At 38.2% G+C, this 21,331-nt stretch overlaps 1 protein-coding gene across 9 annotated transcripts in view; it reads left to right on the forward strand.

Moving 5' to 3' along the window:
• PHLDB2 (pleckstrin homology like domain family B member 2) overlaps positions 1 to 21,331 on the forward strand; it is a 240,793-nt gene that overhangs the window by 178,720 nt on the left and 40,742 nt on the right. For 8 of the 9 annotated variants that reach the window (XM_070369008.1, XM_070369028.1, XM_070369044.1 and 5 more), the window contains 3 exons: positions 2,093 to 2,236; positions 3,454 to 3,591; positions 16,170 to 16,298. In XM_070369008.1, coding sequence (XP_070225109.1) covers positions 2,093 to 2,236; positions 3,454 to 3,591; positions 16,170 to 16,298 — 411 coding nt within the window. The remainder of the gene's footprint in view (positions 1 to 2,092; positions 2,237 to 3,453; positions 3,592 to 16,169; positions 16,299 to 21,331) is intronic. The other variant, XM_070369033.1, reaches the window with a different exon arrangement.

Here is a 21,331-nt window from a genome sequence, read left to right on the forward strand (position 1 = left end):
TTTTTCTGTCACCACAAACTAAAGCTGTTTAGTGGCTACCACACCCTTGGTACTCTTTTGTTTTTTATTTGGATATAAATGAGAGTCCAATATCCTCATCCCTTTCTGTTACAAACCAGAGTTTTAGAACGCCCCTTGAAGATTTTCCTTTTTATAAATAACAGTAGCAAAAGTCAATACCTAGATAACTTTTACTGCTACAAACAGACTATCAAGTTGTCTTTTATTAGACCTATTGTGATAAATTTTCTAGAAATGTTGAGTTATACAGATACTTATAAGTGCCACTGTTACCTATCAATATAGTTTTGCAGATTGTTCAGTTTTTCTTTTCTTTTGATGCTTTGCTTCCACCAGTGAAAGATATTTTTAAATCATGTTGGAAGTTGAAACCTAATATGAAATGTTGACCCAACAGGATACTGGCCTTCTTGAGGCTTTCCTGCTAGGATTACTCCTCGATGATTTAGGAATGCCATTCACTATTGCAGGCATTCCTCATGCCCTAAAACTGGCCACCCAAGCCTTAGGACAATGAGATTAATTGTCTCTGAAGAAAGGTCACAGATTGTTTTATTAGTTAATGAGATACTGGATTTAAGATGACAGTTTAAAATCTAAATATCAGAAAACAAATAAACAGAGGGCTTGAAAGGCCTTCTAATCTTTGCTCTAGTCAACCTGAGATGTGTAACTTCTCAATGGTTAAATTTTGAGAAGCAGTAAAGTAGAGTTAAGAATAAAGAATGTTAATAAAGAATAAAGAAACAGACATGATGCCTATCTTCTTACAGTAATTTTTAGGATTGTTAAGTACGTTAAATGAATTTAGAGACACAAAATGTTAGTGATTTCTTTGGTTAATTTGAATGTTATTTTCGGTGGTTAATGAGTAATCTTCAGCAATTTATGCATTATAACTTGGCTGCTGTTTCCAATTTGCAATTGTAAAATTATATAATCATTGACTTACTGGTGCAAAGAAATTGCTTCTTTTTCAAAGAGAGATAAAATTAAATAAATAATGCCTATATTGGCATCCCTTGCCTTATAGAAAGACTGGTCTCCACCAGGGGATATACAAAATAACTGACTTGAAATTCTTGAAAAAAGAAGCTATTTTCAATTTATTGTATCTCTTCTTAAAATAATTGGCAGTCATATTTTGGCTGTGTGTATGATCTAAATATTCCTTTCTTTTCTGGGCATTTGTCATAACTCTGTTCAGAGGTGTAAGTATGCCCTGTCTCACTTAATTTCTTTGCTAACTTTCTCATTCCGTGTCAGTTTTTCCATGACATAATTTTATGAATAATGGCCAATATCCTATTTCATGTCACAAAAGCTCATTGGCCCAGTTAGTGTCTTCATCAGTACATAGGTAAGTAGTAAATAATAAGTAGCGTGCTAATGCAAAAACGGAAACATGAAGTAACTTGGTATTAATTTAGTAATTTTAAATCATTTTGAGGGTTGCCAAAGTAATAAAGTAATACTGTCCTGCTTTTTAACTTTATGGAACATATCAGTGAGGTGGGGCCAAATACCATGTCCCCATTTACCATCTTATACTGAAAAGAATTTAAATAAGGATTGCTCATTTGCAGATAGCCCTAGCAGTGGGACCCAGCAGAAACTCTGCAGACTTGTAGGAAGTGTATTCCCTTGGAGATGGGAGAGAACATGGAGCTTGTAATGAAGGTAGCAGAGTGCCCAAGAGACATTCCTGAGGAAGATGTCAGAAGTCTCTTCTAGATTCTAGTTCTCTGCACTCCAAACTTTATCTGTAACCTGAGAGAAGTCACTACAATCTCTGTGGACTACAGCTTCCTCATCTATATTACCTCTTAGTTATTTTGGTTTTAAAAGGACATGAATTTGTTCACTGAACCTGATTTGTAGAAGCTTACCTGAGACGCTGTCTACTGGGGGTCTCTGGGACCATGCAGAGTTCCAAGTAAATAGTCACAGGGATGCTTTTCGAGTTCAAATAGACACAGACTGTGAAATGCTAGACTTGTGACTGCTTTATTAACTGGGAAATTCTGGCACTGAAGTGTGACTAGCCCTTTTATGTGTTGATTAATCACAGACCCCAGAGGGTATAAGTGAAGAACAAAGGATTCAGGAGTTGACTGCGATGGAAGAGACCCGGATAGCAATTCTGAACAACCTTGAGGAACTTGAACAAAAAATCAAAGATATAAATGACCAGATGGAGGAATCTTCCAGAGAGGTACAAACCACGAGTTCACTTATTACCCTCTCCCAGTTTTCTTTCTTTCCTTTAGCTTAAATATAGCAATACCTCTTAGGGCACAGGCCTTGGGTAGGCCAGAATACATAGAGGTCAACATGAGCAAATATTCATGGAATGGGTACATATGTGGGGTATATATAATTGCCTTTTTAAAATGTTTCTTCTTTCTGTATTTTTATTCATCCAATGAGATAAACAGAGGAAGCCATTTTTAATATATGTTATTTAACTGACTTTGTCTTAACTGGTATATGCTTTCTGACCTGCTTCAAGATCTATCAGCTGAGGTACCATATATTTAGACGTTTAAGCTCAAATCCAACAAACGTTTTTGTAAGCATGTTAAGTATGAGTTGAGTATCATCTTGGCACTATGGAGGGATTTACATGTGAATCAATCATAGACCTTACTTTCCGGAGGTTTGCAAACCTCTAAAGGAGACAGACATATACAGTATGCTGCTGCTGCTGCTGCTAAGTCGCTTCAGTCGTGTCCGACTCTGTGCGACCCCATAGACGGCAGCCCACCAGGCTCCCCCGTCCCTGGGATTCTCCAGGCAAGAACACTGGAGTGGGTTGCCATTTCCTTCTCCATATATACAGTATAACTACAGTTAAAGAAAAGGGTGATTTTTTCATACCTCCATGGAGTGAGAAGGAGGCGCTCATTCTGCCCAAGACGTATCTTCATGTCTGTTCTCACAGCTGATGCAGACAGCCCATGTGTAGAAGGGAATGCTCATCTGTCATGTACAGACCCTGGAAGCCCCTCCTGCTGGCATTGCTGGAAATGCAGTGCTTGCTTGATGGACTGAGTGTAGTTTTCACTTTCTGTGCTCTAGGGACAAACAGAGATAGTGACTGCTCTCAAGATGGTTCACACTTGAGCCTGAATCTAAGCAATTAGGCAAAATTACCTTAAGAAGTAAGCGAAAAGGAGGGGAGGGTATCATAGAAAAATTAAATTAAAAGATAGCCAGCGTTCTTAGCAAGTATATTCTGGCCTCCCTACTTTCTCACATAAGAATGCTGAGTCTCGCATGGACTCTCTGGAGTGTTTACTGGGCTCCATAATCTGACTGATAACAGTAGTACTTTTTGCCATTTGTACCTGTTAAAAATACACCTTTAAAGAAGGCAGCTGGAAATTTCCCTGAAGGTGAAACATGTCTGACCTTTGTTTGTGTCTTCAGCTGGATATGGAATGTGCTCTCTTGGATGGAGAACAAAAATCGGAAACAACTGAACTTATGAAAGAGAAGGAGATTTTGGATCATCTAAACAGGAAAATCACAGAACTGGAAAAGAACATTGTTGGTGAAAAGACCAAGGTAAAAAGAAAATTATATTTGATACAAATATTTCGGGCAAAATGGTGGTCCCATTGATTAAATTTAAATGTTGTATAAATTGTGGTTTTGGATTTGTATGTCCTGTTCCAGGAGACAGTGACACTAGAAAAAAGTCTTCAGATGAGGTAAGTCGTTGCAGACTAAGAACTATCAGGTTCTTAGTCAGAGCAGCTGATGCTGAGATAGTAGAACCTGCTTAATTTTTGAGTTGATATTTGTGGCAGTTTATCCCTCGTGAGATGAGTGAATTGCTTTTTTCCATTAGCCTTTCTGCTCTTCTGATTCCACTTTTTTTTAAAGAATCATTTTAGTACTTTGGAACTTCTTTACTACTGGTGCCCTGAAAGGATGGCTTAAGCATTTTCAAATATGGTTGCCTCATTTCTTTTCATTTTTCTGTGTATTAAAAAGGTGAATGGGAACCATTCATCTCATCTGTCTTGCCTTGCCATTGGCTTCAATACAAGTGCACCGCTCTTAGAAAAATACATTGGGGTTTTCAGGGGATCCTCACACACTGCCAAGTGAAAACTATGAAATACAGTTGACACTTATTTTGGAAAAAGTTTTACTTACACGTTTTAGGCCATAGCCTAAATGTTAGCTGATCCCTCCTAGGGAATATGAAGAATTACTTGGAGTTTTTAGAATTCAAGGTAGTAGTTGGGTTTTTGGTTTTTGTTGTTGTTGTTGTTTTTTGTTTATTTCTTCTGGAAAATACTTCATTTACTGTCATCCTAAATTCTAAGTCAGCTATAGCTAAACTCAGCCTAAATTAAAAATTAAAATTACAATTTGAAAAAAAAAAACAAAAACAAATGAGCTTACATTCTTTCTTGATCATCGAGTTCTCCTCTAAACTGAGAAAAAGAAAAATAATTTCATTTTGAGTAAATTCCACTGGTAATATGTGGAGAGGATTTCTGCTTCATGTGGCTTCCTTTTTAGGCTTCTCTTTGTTTGAAACCTATAAATAATGGCATTTGATCTTGGTGCCAGAGGGTGAGCTCAAAAAGATATTGTCAGAAATTAAAGTCAGATTAAAAGCTACATATCAATTTCTTGGTTGCCTGCTTGTCAAGATTCAACTGCACATCTTTTTCATGGTAAAGTTTATGTATGTGCCTTTGTGCTCCAGACTTTGAAACAGTAAAGAATCCATTTGAGTAGTGGACATATTTTTCTTTAAAAGCTCAAAACCATATGAAATCATTGATCGTCTAGTTCTGCCGAACAGGAATATTATGGTTTCCAAAGATTCTGCACTGATACAGCAAGGAACTTTTGTTGGAGGCATCAGGTGTCTTTGTTTTGGTGCTTACTAGTATTTTACTGTTTATGTCAAACTGGAAAGCTTGTGGGACATAGGAATGGGGTATCAGATTCTCTGTGAACCTGTCTGCCTTCCCCGTCCGTGTAGTTGTTTGTCTTTGTGTAACCCACATATGACACAGCCTATAAATTCCATACACAAAAGTGAAGTAAGTTGAGTGAGTGCTAAATCTCACTTTTCAGGGCCAGTTGTGTGATATTCTCCAGACTAAGGTGGAGATGGAACTCTAGTAACATGGGTGGAAACAAACAAAGAGGAGGCTACTTACATTATTGTTCTTTATTGTATCCTTCCTATTATTATTTTGAAGAGAGGGGACAGTGGGGGCTTGAAGTATAGAACCAGCTCACACAGCTGTTAGGGGATTAGTTGGTCTCGGAAGGTGGGATTATTGTCTGTCATCACATGGTATGAAAAATGACAGAAACTGGCTTTGGGTGAGAGATTCCAGAGGAGAACGAGGGAAGTGAAAGCAGTTACTGCATATTCTTGACAACCAAACTCAAATAGAGACTGAATACCTCTTGGCAGCATCACTGTTTCTCAAATAAAGTTACTCTACTGTTTTATGGCATGGCTATTTCATACCTTCCCTCTGTTCAAACTTCTAGTCCAATTTCCTCCCCTTGGCTCTGAGATGATCTCACCACCTACTTCACTTAGAAATGAGAGCATTTCATCCTCACAAAGAAAGGCTCATGTGTGTGTGTGCTAAGTTGCTTCAGTCGCGTCTGACGGTTTGTGACCCCACAGGCTGTAGCCCGCCAGACCTCTCTGTCCATGAGATTCTCCAGCCAAGAAAACTGGAGTGGGTTGCCATGCCCACATGCCATGCCCTCTTCCAGGGGATCTTCCCGACCCAGGGATTGAACCCAAGTCTCTTATGTCTCCTGCATTGGCAGGCAAGTTCTTTACCACTAGCACCGCCTGGGAAGCCCAAGGAAGGCTCTTTTCCCCTCAAAGACCAGTCCCTTTGTATGTGCCCAGGGTACCGTCCCACCGTCTAGAGGTTTTTTGGTCCTTCTGTTCCCAGCTCCCCCCCATCCACTCCCTCTTTACTGGACCTGTACTGCCAGTATGCCAACGTTATTATTTTTAAAAATTGGTTCAGGATGGGGAACACATGTACGCCCATGGCTGATTCATGTGAATGTATGGCAAAACCCACCACAATATTGTAAAGTAATTAGCCTCCAATTAAAATAAATAAATTAAAAAAACAAACAAAAATTTTATTATTATTTAAAAATAAAGTTCCTTCCAGTGACTATCTTAGCTAGTTTCTCTTCAGCTGTAGCCGAGCTTTTCAGTTTTCTCAGTACACTGTATGATCTCTTGCTCAGTTAACCGTTCCTCCCATTCTTGTTCCACTGCTCCGTCAGATTTGCTCCTGTTCATACTACTACCTTAGTGCAGCCTAACCCACCTACTGGGTGCTTTTCAGCCCTCTTATGAGCACACTTCTGTTCAGCGTTCAAGATAAGGGACAACTCTTTTCCCAGGCACTACCCCCTACCCAACCCCTTTGCCTCCAGTACCTCACTCTTCTGGCTTTCCTTCCTGTCCTCTTACTTTTCTCTCTGACATTTCCGTCTGAGTTCCCCTTGCTTCTTCCTCTGCCTCTGCCCAGCCAGTTGTTAAGAGGGTCTCTGATCTGAACCACCTTCTTCTCTTTTTTTTTTAAGCAAGATCAAACTTTCCCAGAAGTTAACAGAAAAATTCTGTGCCTTCTCATTGGTCTGAATTAAGATAATATGCCTTGACTCATTCACTTTTTTGTTTAAAAATTGAGGTGTAATTGACATATGATATTATATTAGTTTCAGGTATCAACGTAATTATTCAATATTTGTGTACACCGTGGAATGATCTCCACAGTATGTCTAGTTAACACCCACCATCTCTTGTTGAGAACTCTCTTCTCTTGTATTTTCACATTCTTTTATAGCCAGAGCTTCAAATAACCTGTATGCACTGGTTACTGTCAAATGTATGTCTTTAGTCCACAACCTGTTTCTGAACTTCTGACTCATATCCTGTAGCCCAGCTGATATCTCCACTGAGAGATTTCTCAGGTATTTCCAGCTGAACACCCCGTAACTGAACTCTTGATCTCATCTTTCCCTTTGCCTTCCATACACCTCCCCTACTTCCATTCCTGTTTTTCCTCTAGTTTTCCCACCAGGAAATGGCATCTTTATACACCTATATGCCCAAAGAGAAACCTGGAAGTAGATCTTGATATTTCTTTCTCTATCAACCCCACTTCTAATTGATTACAATGCTATTTTTCAATTACTTTAACTTCTCTGCATCTCCCCTAATAGCATTCTCTTCAAAATCATCAACATTTCCTTTTGAGTTCCATTTCCATTTGCTTCCCTTCAGCCCATTTTCTTCACAGCAGCCAGTGTGACTTTTAAAAAATATAAATTAGGTCACATCATTCTGATTTGTATTCCCCTGTATTTTATATGAACCTAAATTCCTTATCTGTCCTGTTTCTATTACTTTTCTCCCCTCTTCACATCACTCACATGGTGGCCTTCTTTCTATTTGTTCAAAGATCCACCCCACCCTCTGTCCCTGCCAAGGTCCCTTGCAGATAGCTTCCCTTGCCTGGAATCTCCTTTCCCATATTCTGTGTCTGGTTGGTTCTGTCTTTCAAGGCTTGAGCTCAGTGTTAGTTTTTCAGAAAAACTCTACCAGCCCTTTCCAGCTCAGATGGTATGCTCTCTGTTGTTCTATCAGTCCTTTCACAAATCACATTTTATCATTTATATTTGCTTTGGTTTTGTTAGATATGTATTTCCCTCTCTAGCCTGTGAAATAGAGGCAGGCACTGTTACCCACTGTTTATCCAGCTCATAAGAGGTGCCAAAATACCGCCCAGTATTCTTGGGGAATATTGTCCTTGGATCTTCTGCTAACAGCGAGTCCTGGCTGAGTCTGAACAGAAACGTGGAGCCAAACACCTGCTTAAGAGCTACGTGCAGCCAAGTTTCAGGACAGCTGGGATAGTCTGCCCAAGTGCTCATGCCAGGCGGCTCGTCGAGCCAGGGCGTAAGACAGAAGAAGGAAGTGGCCTTTACCCTTTTGGATCTCGTTTCCTTTCCCATACACCTGTTGCTGCTGTCAGATATAAACGGTGGAATGAGAAAACCAAAACCTGGAAAGATATCCCTGTTGGGCAAACTCCAATTCAGATGTCGGCAGCACATCCTGAAAGCCTGGCTCTCATTTTTTGGAGACAGGGCCTGGAGCCATAGGAGAAAAGTTTAACATCGCATGAGAGTTCAAATCCTGGTGTGAAATTATCGACATTGTTTCCTTGGCTCTCAAGATCAGACTTTAATGTTATTTCTTTTAGCTTATTTGGGAACTATCATTCTGTTTTCCGTGCTTAGTATAAATTGATGTGTTTCATAGGTGACCGCTATTTATTATATGGTACTATACTATGCTCACTTGTGTCTGACTCTTTGTAACCCCATAGACTCCATGGAATTCTCCAGGCCATACTGGAGTGTAGCCTTTTCCTTCTCCAGGAGATCTTCCTGGATTAAACCCAGGTCTCCTGCATTGCAGGCAGATTCTTTACCCTCTGAGCTACCAGGGAAGCTCAAAATATAAACTACAGACATAATAATATAGACAACATAAAATATAGACAGTTTTTAATTATGTATTTGTTGAAAATATATACATACATATATGTATTGTGTATATATATGTGCACATATATATGTGTACATGTGTGTGTGCACACACACATATATGTACATATGCATATATGTACAATACATGTTTGCAGTAGCTCCCTGGACTGCCCTTTCATTGCCCTTATGGGTACCATTGTCAAGCCTGTCAGTGTGCCTGTTTACAGGTGGCTCTAAGCTGAAGGCCATTTGCCTGTTGCATTCTCAGAGAGTGGCCACATCACAAGTAGAGTCTCTATGAGCTTGGATGAACCCCAAACAAAAAGAAGGATCAGGGTTGAACACCAACTCAAAGGGGATATTTATTTGAAGCAGTAAACATAAAGCCATAGTATTTTCTTAGAGCAAGAGAAAGGAGAGAGACTTGTTGTTAACCTCTGCGTTGGAAAACTATTTTAGTTTGATGGGCTTGGTGACTGGGAAGCCACCAGAACTGTGAAGCTCAGTTTGGGCAGAGCTGGAACGGCTTCCCTCCCCCAGCGCTTCCGCTCTCTAAAGGCAAAGCCTCATTTGGACTGCTGGATGTATTTCTGCATTTGTTTATGTCCATTTCCCTTCTGTCTTTGTCTATTTCTGACAACATAAAAAATTCAGAAGCGAAAATAGCTTTTCAGTGTCTCTATTTTTGGATTATCTTCTCATTCCTACCCCTGAGCATATGACAATCAAAAATTAGTTGTACTGAAATTAAATAAAATGGTTAAGGAAAGGCTTTGCTCACATAGTCTTGTTGAAGTCTTTCCTATCACCCAGATGGGTCATCACAAAGTTCAAACCATCCTTCTGTTTTAAGATCTGTCCTCACACAGATAGACTGTGAGACTTTGTAGCAATCCTGGTCTGCATACTTTTGTAGCTAAACACACTTAAATGTGGGAACTGAAGCTTAAATCACTCCATGCCATGCAGCGTGTTCCTGAGTGAAATTTCCTTCAATTAGTTGGCTAATTTTTCTGTAATAAGCCTCGTATCTTAAGTGGTTAATTGTATTCTCCATTATCGTCTTGCCAAAGTACCTGTTACTTCCTCCCCATCCTTCCTTCTGAGCCAGGAGAAGACTGAGCCTGCCGAGAATTCCGTGCAAAGTGTTAATGCCTGTTGGGTGCAGAGTCGCTGCCAAGTCACAGGCAGTGTTCAGAAGAGACCCAGCCCTTCCCGTGCCTCTTTCTTACATTTCAAAGTTAGCTCCCTGTTTAGAGGAAGTGGAAATATATTGTGGGATTTGGGGATTAGGATTCCAGATTAGGGTGATTTTTTTTCCTGATGATTATTTGATTACATAAATTCATAGTGTTCTGATTTTCCAGTGTTTTCTACACTAAACATCCATCAATTGTGCAATTAATATGTCAAAAATCAACAGAAAAAAAAATCCTCTGAAAATAATATAAGAATGTGCCTCTCAAGAGGGTTTTCAACAATTACCCATCTATGGACATAGGTCCATGATCTTTCCTCTATAATTCTGAAAAGTTTTGTAGGGGAAAACATTTTTTTTAGTCAGGTTGGCATCAAAACTTACGGTTGCAAAACTTGACTTGGACTGATATTCATACTTGATATGAATATTCATAAGTAGCAGAAATAGAAGTATATTTGATTATAGGGTATTGCCCCAGACCTCACTGAAAATGCCATATAGTATATGCTTTATAAACTGTGTTACCTCAATTAAATGCAGGATATTCTGAAACCTAGAACACATTTGGCCTTACAAATTTCAGATAAGTAATTTTGGCTCTAAAACAATTGCCTGATCTTGAACCTCTGAGAATGCATGCCTCTTAAACCTCCCCATGTGGTTTAGGAACTGGAAAGAAAGAGACTGGAAGGTGTATGGAGAGGACTTTGAATGGGCCATCCTTAAAAATGATGGCTTAGAGGGGGTTTTCCTGGTGGTTTAGTGGTAAATAATCTGCCTGTAATGCAGGAGACACAGGAGACTTGAGTTTGATCCCTGGGTTGAAAAGATCCCCTGAAGAAGGGCATGGCAACCCACTCCAGTATTCTTGCCTGGAGAAATCCGCATGGACAGAAGAGCCCAATGGACTACAGTTCAGAGACTCGCAAAGAGTTGAACACAACTGAAGTGACTGAGCTCGCACCCATGCATCCTTAAAAATGATGGCTTAGAGGGCCTTCCCTGGTGACTAAGCGATATAGAGTCCCCCCAGCAATGCAGAAGACACAGGTTTGGTTCCTGGTCTGGGAAGATCCCAACATGCTGCAGGGTAACTAAACCCTGCTCCACAACTATTGAGCCTGTGCTGTAGAGCCTGGGAGCCTCATCTCCTGAGCCCACACACCCTAGAGCCTCTGCTCCACAACAGGAGGAACCACCACAATGAGAAGCCCTCACACTGCATTGAAGAGTGGCCCCTGCTTGCCACAGCCAGAGAAAAGCCCATGCTCAGCCACTAAGAACCAACACAGACAAAAATAAATAAAAGGATACATTAAATTATTAGCTTAGGTATTATGAATTTTAACGTATCTGTGCATCAGTTGCAAACTTGACACAGTGTTTCAAGAAACATGGCTTCAGTACCTCTTTGTGCTGGATTCTGTTCTGAATACTTTGGAAATTACAAATATGAATTTTAATTTTTCAGAAAACCTTTATCAAGCTAATAGGGCTGCCAGATTTAGGGCTGCCAGGGGATCTTTCCAACCCAGGGATCGAGGCAGTCTCCTCCATCGCAGGTGGATTCTTTACTTGCTGAGCCACCAAGGAAGCCCCATCTGAAACATACTTATATTTAAAAGCAGGTTTTCCTCGTAGCTCAGATGGTAAAGAATCTGTCTGCAATGCAGGAGACCTGGGTTCGATCCCTGGGTTGGGAAGATCCCCTGGAAAAGGAAATGGCAACCCACTCCAGTATTCTTTCCTGGAGAATCCCATGGACAGAGGAGCCTGGCGGACTATAGTCTATGGGACTCAAGAAGAGTCGGACATGACTTAGCGACTAAACCACCACCATACATTTAGAAAATCATTTGTTGTTCATCTTAAGTTCACATTTAACTGGGTTTCCTCTATTTTATCTGGCAACCCTATAAACTAATGAAGTAGGCATCTTTACAGGGTAAACTCAAACCAAATATTAGTTAGATGTAGTAAAATTATGTTTTTATTGGCATTCAAAAATTTTCTGTGTGGTAGTGAAATTATAATAGAGCCAGCGAGTTAAATTTCAGTTCCTTCCTTTGAGACTACAACATAGAGAAAATTTATTGTCTTTTAACCAGAGATTTGACAAAATAAAGTCTTGGATTTTTAAGTTTATTCAAGGTTATTGGCAACTCCTGTGTACATGTTCAAATTACTAAGGTAAATTTATACCTTCTCCTGATCATTGGTATGATTAGAAGACAGTCATTTTACTTCTGATCTTAAAATTTGTCTTTCCTCTTTGAAAGCATTTTGGATGTTGGAATCTTACAGTTCTTTTGGGAAGAGGGGTTTACTTGAGGCATTTAATCTAAAAGTAAAAACTTTACATTTGGAATGTTACTTGTAAGAGAGGACTTTTATACTATGAAGGCAAGGTTCTAAGGTCAAATACCTTCAGAACAAATTTTGATGGATTCTGTATTTTGTCCTAAGTCTTCATCCCAGAAATCAAATTTTAGTTCATTTTGTAGTTCTTTGGCTCTCACATTATTCTGGTTGGCTGAATCAGTGATTCTGGTTACGTATGAGAAAACCTGGAGAAGTTTTTTAAATGTTTCATCCCTAGCCTTACATCTCTGGAAAATAGTATATTTAAAAGCTCTCCCAGTGTATTCTAATGTGGTCAGGGCTGATAAGCACAGAACTACCTAGATTGTACTTCATAGGGACAGTGATCAACTTACTTCTTTTCTCTTTCTCTAGTCCGTTTACAAATATTTATTGGCTGAGTGAATGAACAACTCACTGGGAAAGCAGATGTAAGCCCAACTCTATACAGTGCTTTTTACTTTCATTTGCTGGTGAAAAATTTACCTTTGGCCCTGTATACACTTTAGGAACATCAGTCTTCAATATGCAAAATAGGCAGAATCTGGCAATGAATTTATGACCCAACTGGATTTTTGCCAGTCCATGTAGAGAAGACAAGGCAATTGGAAAACAATGGAGGCAGCCGTGTCTCTAGGGAAGTCATGTACTGGTCTTTTTTAAATAAATGCCCCCCTGTACATCTGCATCTTCCTGGACTGTTCTGATTCCTGAAAGATTAATCTTATTCTTTCAACAAAATAATTTAAATTTGTTAAAAATATTAAAAATGCAGTTTAAATCATTCATTTCCTGAAAATGGATTTATGAATCTAAGAAAAAATAGGCTGTCTCCCAATGTGATGTGGCAGCCTGGATGGGAGGGGAGATTAGGGGAGAATGGATAAGTGTATGTCTATGGCTGAGTTCCTTCACTGTTCACTGGAAACTGTCATAATATTGTTAATCGGCTATAGTCAATAGAAAATAAAAAATTTAAATTAAAAAGAGAAAATAGCACTGTAGTAATTAAAATAGGTGACGTTACCAGTTTGAACCTGGGGAACGAGGATGATACCTGGTGTTAATGTGTTACATGTAAAAAGCTAGACTCCCCAAACCCTGGAATGTCATGAGTGATACTTTCAGCTCTAATCAACCGCTTGCCTAGAGCTAATTTTTCTTTGAAAACTTCCTGGACAATAATTAGAAGAGAGGTATATTCATTTCTTTCTGGCTCAGCTGTTGGTCTACTGTTGGCTCTTGTAGGAGTGATATCAGCTCTGCGCCCCCTGTGATTTATAGCCTGGCCCATCTGCCACTAGTGCCTCTTCCATCCTTCCCCTCACTTCCTCTGCCCTAGCTTTAGCCCCACTGAGCTTTCGCTCTGAGACCGAGGTAGTGGCCACAGCACTACTGAGAACCACAGAGAAGCCGCAGGCGGTTTTGGTGGTTCCCGCTTGCGTAATTCTTGTAACCGCCTCCTTGTGTGGAATTGCCAAACGTTTTGAGCACCTCAGAAGGAAGGCACTATGTAGACACAAGGTATGTTTTCCTAGTTGTTTATTTGTGCTTATTATTAACAGTTTACAAATTGAGAGCATTAGCGGAATAGTTGGGTTATTTCTTTGGAATTAAGACCTGTCTTTTAGGCCTTTTCATATTAGATGTTTCAGTGTTTTCTATCATACATGATTTTAAATCTTAGGGCTTTGCACATTTGCTATTTGATTGGAATAAATACTTTTCTTGTTTACCTTTCTGTTTGGAACTGGAATGGGTGCAAATTCTGATGATACAGTACTTGGAAACAGAACTCTTTGTGGATAAAATTCTTTTGCTATGTAATAGGGCAGTCTTTGATTTGCAAGTAAGGGAAATAGAACATTTTCTTAGCCAAAAGACAACAAGTGTTCTGTATTGTTGGTTTTATTAAGGGAAAAAATGATTAATTCTGAAGCTAAAGACTGACTGGTACTAGTATATTCAATTTTCTGTGAGGTAACACTTGAGAATCCTTTATTCTATGAAAGACACCATTGCTTCTTCTTACTCCTACACAGCAGCTGTGCATAGTGAGCATGCTTCACATTAAAGACTCAGGAAACTTCCTTTCTTTTTTATTGTGAGATCTTAATTCCCAGACCAGGGATTGAACCTGGGCCCTTGGCAGTGAAAGCACCAAGTCCTAACCACTGAGCTGCCAGGAAGTTCCCTTGTAGGAAACTTTCTAGATTGTCTGCTAAAGTCTAAGTTGTAGAATCATTTTTAGGCTGATAAATGAGGTAAGAGTCTCAGTTTTATGACTTCTAGATTTAATCATTTCTAGAAAAGCACTTTTAAATCAAAATATACATTTCTAAAATACCCTCAAAATTTAAAAATGTAAGCCAAAAGTGGAGACTCAAGTGCACTGATGTAGGTATTGATGTCATATAGTTTTAGACTTAAAATACAACATCTTTTATAAGGAATTTACACATATGTTTACATAGGAAATCCCGACCATTTGGATGAAGAAATGAAAGCGGTATAAATTTATAGGGCTACTTCAAATCTTCATCTTTCAAAAAAATTTTTTTCTGTAATATGCTTGGAAGCCAGCTTTATTTCTACCAAATCAATAGTGAACATAAGAAAGTCAAGTGGTGGTATTTTGCTTATCAAAGGGGCAGGGAACAGTGACAGAAGCAGGGAGATGTAAAACAGAATGCAGCTTTTCTGGTAGCACCACGGAAAGTGAGTAACCTAAAGGAGGGCTCCCAGGTGGCTCAGTGGTAAAGAATCCACCTGCGAATGCAGGAGATGCAGGTTTGATCCCCAGGTTGGGAAGATCCCCTGGAAAAGGAAACGGAAACTCACCCTAGTATTCTTGCCTGGAATATCCCGTGAACAGAGGAGCCTAGCGGGCTACAGTCCTTGGGGTGGCAGAGTCTGATACGACAGAACACACACACCTCAACTCTTGGTGGTGTACCATTCCACTGAAGCGCTTTAGTTTAGGCTGAGATTATACAAGGGGAGAATTAGATCTGAAAGTTACTTCAAGGGTCCAGAGCATCATAAAAGGAACGTAAGATGGGAAAACTGACACTTTTGTTTCTCAGTTTAAGAGGCAGCCTTATAAGACTGTGTAATAGTGTATTACAGTATTTGCCTATTACACCCTGGAAAACATCCAGGGTCACTTTGGAGTGTGTGACTGGGAGGGAGGTAGTGCTATCTTCTCTTTTCTTGTCTGTTCTCTGACTCCTTTACTTTTTCCCATAGTCCTCGTTTCAGTTATTTTTTATGTCAGTCTTTATAGAGAAGTCCTTATCTCCACAATAAATGTCACACCTTTAGTGTATCTAAACTGTCTAACAAGTCTTCCTTTTGCTGCTTTGTCAACCTTGCATTTTTACTATCTCTCTCAGTGTCTGAACTAGATGATCTCCTTGACAGCAGATTTTCTAGTTGCTTAAGCTCTGAGGTTTGCCAAAGAGCTGAAACTTCCAGATGACTGGAGTATCAACTTATGCACCTAACATGCCTCTAAGCTGAGAACAAAATTTAAATAGTTTCCAAAGTTTGCTTAACACATGCCTTCAGCAAATTGGACTCTGACTGTGCTCAAGGTAAATCCTAGCCATCCTTTGTTTGGTTCCCTGGCAAGTGACTCTCTGCAGGGCTATCTTAGGAATTTGGTTGGCATTTCTTTTGTTCTTTGTTCACCATTGACCAACATGACCGTTGCTTCCTCTGCTTTTGTAACATGGTGGCAGGAAGGAAGGGAGGAAGGAAAGACGGGGATCAGTGCCAGCACCCAATGGAGTGGGCTGGGTTTGGAGAATGCAGAAATGGGGCCCCTTGTCTTTACTTCCACTTAGACCCCCTTATCTTAGTCACTAACAAGATATGTTTCTACATTCCTAGGATGTCTGGAGTTTGTGAGTTTGTTTATTTGTGTTATCCATGGGAAATGTTCACTAACGCCTGCTTGGGGTGTGAAGGTAACTTCTGTTTTCTGATTTCTGAACTTCAGGAGAAGGTAAAGCTTGATGCTGAAAGGGAAAAACTAGAGAGGCTTCAGGAGCTTTACTCCGAGCAGAAGACCCAGCTGGACAATTGTCCTGAGTCCATGAGGGAACAGTTACAACAACAACTGAAGAGGGTCAGTAGCAAACAGGAATGTGCTAGTTGTTTTTTTGTTTTTTTCAATAAAGTTCCACTTACCTTTGACTCCCTCCTTCACATAGCATAAATTTGCATAAACTCTGTTCATTAGATAATGTTTTAAATAGAAATATGCATGCTGACAGTACATATTATTCCTTGCTAATCGGTTATAAAATTCCTTCTTGGAATCCTTCACCTCATTAACAATGCAAAAACATTTCTAGTCCTTCTTTGAAACAAAAGAGAGCTGTCACTGATATGTAACCAGCAAGACTGTAGCATTTAAATCAGCTGACATTGTTTCCTGCATTCCATTCTCTACTGCATCTTGAGTACTAATTTCCCTTGTATTTTTTTCCCCCCGACAGCTTAATTTTATACTCCTGTGCACAGATTTTTCTATTCTCTGGTTTGCTCCCCACCACCTCTCATCATTCTGTTTTTCTTTTCTTTTCTTATTCTTAGTGTCATTGAACTCATTAGCATGATCACATAATCAAACAAGACCCAAGATGCAGGGCATTCAATATTCAGGCTTCATAATTTTTTAAAATTTTATGCAGCATAGATTTTCTAGTTGAATTTTATCAGGCTGTTCTTCGATCTTTAATACTGGCAGTGTTGAAAAGACCTTGCTACCTGTCTTCCTAGGTGGATAGTTTTGCAAACACTAGGAAGACCACTTCATATTTCATAGCCTCTTGACAGCTGGGTTGTTTGCTCTAAACAGCAGCCCAGATAGGCTGTGACTATGGGGAGTCAGTCATTAATAGTTCTGGATCTCTAAAGGAGTATAATAGTAATTTGTCCTAAATAAGTAACATTTTATGATTCCACAGGTGTAGGAAAAACTAGTTTTACTCATATTACTATGTTTGTGCCTTCTTGGAAATGGGCAACTTGGTAAAAATCAGTTAAGATAGTATACCCTTGAAAATATTTAAGATGACCTTGAATACAAAAACGTTTGATACCCCTGAGTATCACTAGGTTATGAAAATTTATAGTTGAAGCTTTTCAAGGTATTGCACAGATTGAAAGAATCTTTCAGTATAGAAAGAAACCAGTACAGACAAGTTAACTACAGCTTAACAATTCTAATATTTGTAATTTGTACAATGTTGGATTAAAAAAAATTTCAAAACTGTTTCTTTCCCTTCATTGATTTTATTGTATACAGCTTAATTTGCTGTAAAAAGATAAAACTTCCTGTTCCTCAGTGTCCCAATTCACTGAAAGTCTTATGATAAAAATGATTGGAAAAAGAAAAGTATTTGTAAAGTTATTTTAGTTTGTAGTTTTTTTTTAATGTGTTTATGCCAATTCACAAAAGAGATTGGGAAACTGATTTTTTTGTATTTGTTCACTATTTTTCAGTTTTTGTTATTGCTAAAGATTTTACACAGTCACCATAATGCTTTATTTAGAGTCAGAAACATGGTTATACATTTTGTTCTTCCCTTCCTTTAGTTATCTAGTTATTGCTTGTATTCTTTATAAATATCCAAATAAAAATTGGCAAATTCTATTAATAACTTGGAGTCAAGCATAATATAATTAGTTTGCTTAATCTAGATACTATAAGATAACTCATAAATTTCTGTATGTTCCAAGGATTTTGACTACAAAAGATGAAAGGAAATGATGCAGACAGCCTATTCCACTAATCGAAGGCAAAGACTCCTTCCTCTTCCTTTCCAAGCAGACTGCAAAATTTTTATCATAAAACCCCTTTCCTTAGGAGAGAAACTGGCTTGTGCTAGCTTCTGTTCACCTGATACTAAGAGAAATACTAATTCTGTTTTCCAGAGATGGACAATGATCAAAATGACTCTTCATCAGTCCTTTGGCTTAATCAGTAAAAAGTTCACTTACTTCATGAGAAGTCCATTCATACTGGAGCTTCCTGTGTTATCACAACTCATTTCCCTTCAGACTGCAAACACTCCAGAATAGCACTTCATTACAGAGCTTTCCCCAAGGCATTTAAGCTAAATTCAGTAATGTTGATTTTATTACAACTAACTTCATTAGGTGACAAATCAGACACGAGAAAATGAATGAATAGGAAGAAAATAATTTTCTTAGCCTATATGCAGTCTCAAATATGTGAGCCAAAACTGTAAAATGATTTTGTGCATAAACACTATGGATTTATGACTGGGCTTCTTAACTCCTAAGTCATTGCTTTAGAGGCAGAATACAGTTTTCATCCAATGTTGATTTCATGGCCTGTGATTTAATGTAGTTGATAATTGGGCTTACCAGTCAAATCATAGAAGTGATATGAGAAAAAAAGCTGAAGATAAATGAGCCTTTCCTTTGCCAGCAGAGGCCTGGCTAGGATAGTTTTCTTGTGTTTTGATGTTTGTTCAGCTGAATGGTTGAGTTTGGTCTCTTGATTTTAAAAAAATTCTATACAGTGATATCTACAATTAGGAGACCTTTTCTGTTTTCCTCACTAGGTCCACAGTTAGTTTATCCTTTACTCTTGGATAAGTCATTCAACCTCTATGGGCCTCAGTATCCTCATGTATAAAATGAGAAGTTTGTACTAGACAATTTTCATTGTCTGTTTTCCAGTTCAAAAAAGTATGCAAAAGAGTTTTTGAATATAGCGCATAAAGACAGAGAAATAGTAACACACTCTTAAAAAGTTTATAAACTTGCTTTCAGAGTTGGCCTTGAGCAGTCATAAAACTATTCTTGTAGTATCTCCTGGCCATACCATATCTAGTCTCTTCTTTCAGTTCCTCTACTGAAAGAAAGCAAAGAAAACAAAGTTGTGCAGGTAAACTTCTGCCATGCATGCTGCGTGCTAAGTCACTTCAGTTGTGTCTGACTCTTTGCGACCCTATGGACTGTAGCGTGCCAGGCTTCTCTGTCCATGGGATTCTCCGGGCAAGAATCCTGGAGTGGGTTGCCATATCCTTCTCCAGGGGATCTTCCTGACCCAGGGATCGAAACCACGTCTCTTAAGTCTCCTGTATTAGTAGGCGGGTTCTTTACCACTAGCTACACATTCTCAAAAATGTTATTGGGAAGAAAAAATGACTTTCACTGAATTTTCTTTAACACATCTGTTTTATTTCCTTTCACACCTGGCCTTTGAACTTGCAGCCAGTAAGGACTTGTCATATTCTTTTAGTGGAGAAGTTTAGTTAAAATTTTCATTCAACTAGGCACACACTTGACTTTGAGTTTCCTGTATATATTATTCTGTGCTCAATTAAACTACTCCTGCCCCTAAATTCCATCTCTTGAATACTTATTCTTACCTAAAATCTTGTAACAGTTTTTTTTTTACCCTCCCAAGTTGTTTTTCTTTCACGGTGTAAGTTTATATACACACATTTCAATGCTTTAGATAACTTGATCAGATGATTACACCAGAGGAATCTGAGTGCTGAGCTTAGGTTTAATTTTAAACCTTCCTGCCTAGTGTGCTATTATTTTCATACAGTGGTTTAAATATTTACTAAAAATAAATTAGTGACTTTGTGACCTTCATGTGGTTAAAATAACACATGTTGCATATTAACCAGATGTGGGGCAAGCAATTTACTAGCGTAGTGTATATATTGTGAGCCATATGCCCACTTTGAGTGAACATTCTTTATAAACGAAAAAAAAAAGAAACCTTATTAAAATTTTTGTCTCAATAACCTTTAGCCACAGGCCAAGTTTAATTGAAAGTCTTTAAAAACTTGAATATGGAAGCTTCTGTGAATAAATATATCACTGATGTTTTAAGACTGCAGATATTTTGTTTTAAGACATAACATTAGAGTTACATCTTAATTCCTTTAGTAACAACTAGATTTAGTCCAAATTCATTAATTCTTGTAGAAGTTATAAGCATGAAATCTCTGATAAATTTGAAATATCACCCAGTTACTTGAAACCAAAACTGCTTTACATTTGGCCAATTAAAATGTAAAGAAGTTTTGAGAAATGCTGAATGAGTTTTTCACCTTGTTTTTTCTGTTCTTAGGCTTTAAGAATCCACTGTCTGTGTTGGCATAATAATCTTGTTGCTATCGTGCTGGTTGTAATTTCATGGTAGCTAATAGTCCTTTTGTGAATCATCCCCAGAATAAAATTAATTCCAGAAGATAGGAAAATATTTCATTTAATTAAAATATTTAATTTATCACTTACATGAAAATCAGAGGGGGGGTAGTGTGTTTAAATACTGATAATAGACCTAATTTATCACAGATTTATCCAACTCTTTTTTTTTTTTTTGAAATTTGAACAGAACCTGTACTTTAGTTAATAATACTGTGTCACATTTATTTTCCTGTTTTTTTTAAACCAAGATAGTATTTCTTTATATTCTCAGAATTGAATTAAAAGATTCAATCCTCATTCAGTTTTTTTAAATCACTAAGATAATAAACTTTCTAGACATAGCAGTGATACTAGATGCCAAAATACATGAAACTATATCAAAGTTTTGAAAAATATAAATTAGAAATCTAGTATTCTATTCTTACCAAGTCAAACAAGTGGAACCAAAATGTCATAAATTTTTTAGTTAGGCAAAAATTCATGTTTTCTAAAATATATGTATCGTATTATACGTACATACTATATGTGTGTGTGTGTGCGTGCATGCGCATATACAAAAGGTTTTCTACTATGCTTGATAAAAGGTTGAGAAAGAACAACACAAAATCCAACTCTTTTTAATGTGTTGTTTGAAAAAAATGCCCTGGCACTTAGAGCTCTGAGTCACATAGCCCAGCTGCCTGTTTTTTTTTTTGGGGGGGGGGTCATTAATTATTTATAAATTATATATTTAAAAAGAATCTTCTATACATACCACATTTTATGGTTCTGTCAAAGGCTCCCCAAATCAGGGGGCTTTTTGTTTTCTCTGAGTAAATGGGAGAACAATTCATACCACATGCACCAGCCTCTGCTCAGGTCCAGTTTCACCCCTGTCTTCAGACATCTCATAGGTTAGAGAATGCCTCTTCTAGACTGATTTTTACAATTTCTGTTTGTTCTTAAATGTCCTGA

Source organism: Bos mutus, chromosome 1, assembly GCF_027580195.1.
Source record: "Bos mutus isolate GX-2022 chromosome 1, NWIPB_WYAK_1.1, whole genome shotgun sequence".
Lineage (NCBI taxonomy): Eukaryota > Metazoa > Chordata > Mammalia > Artiodactyla > Bovidae > Bos > Bos mutus.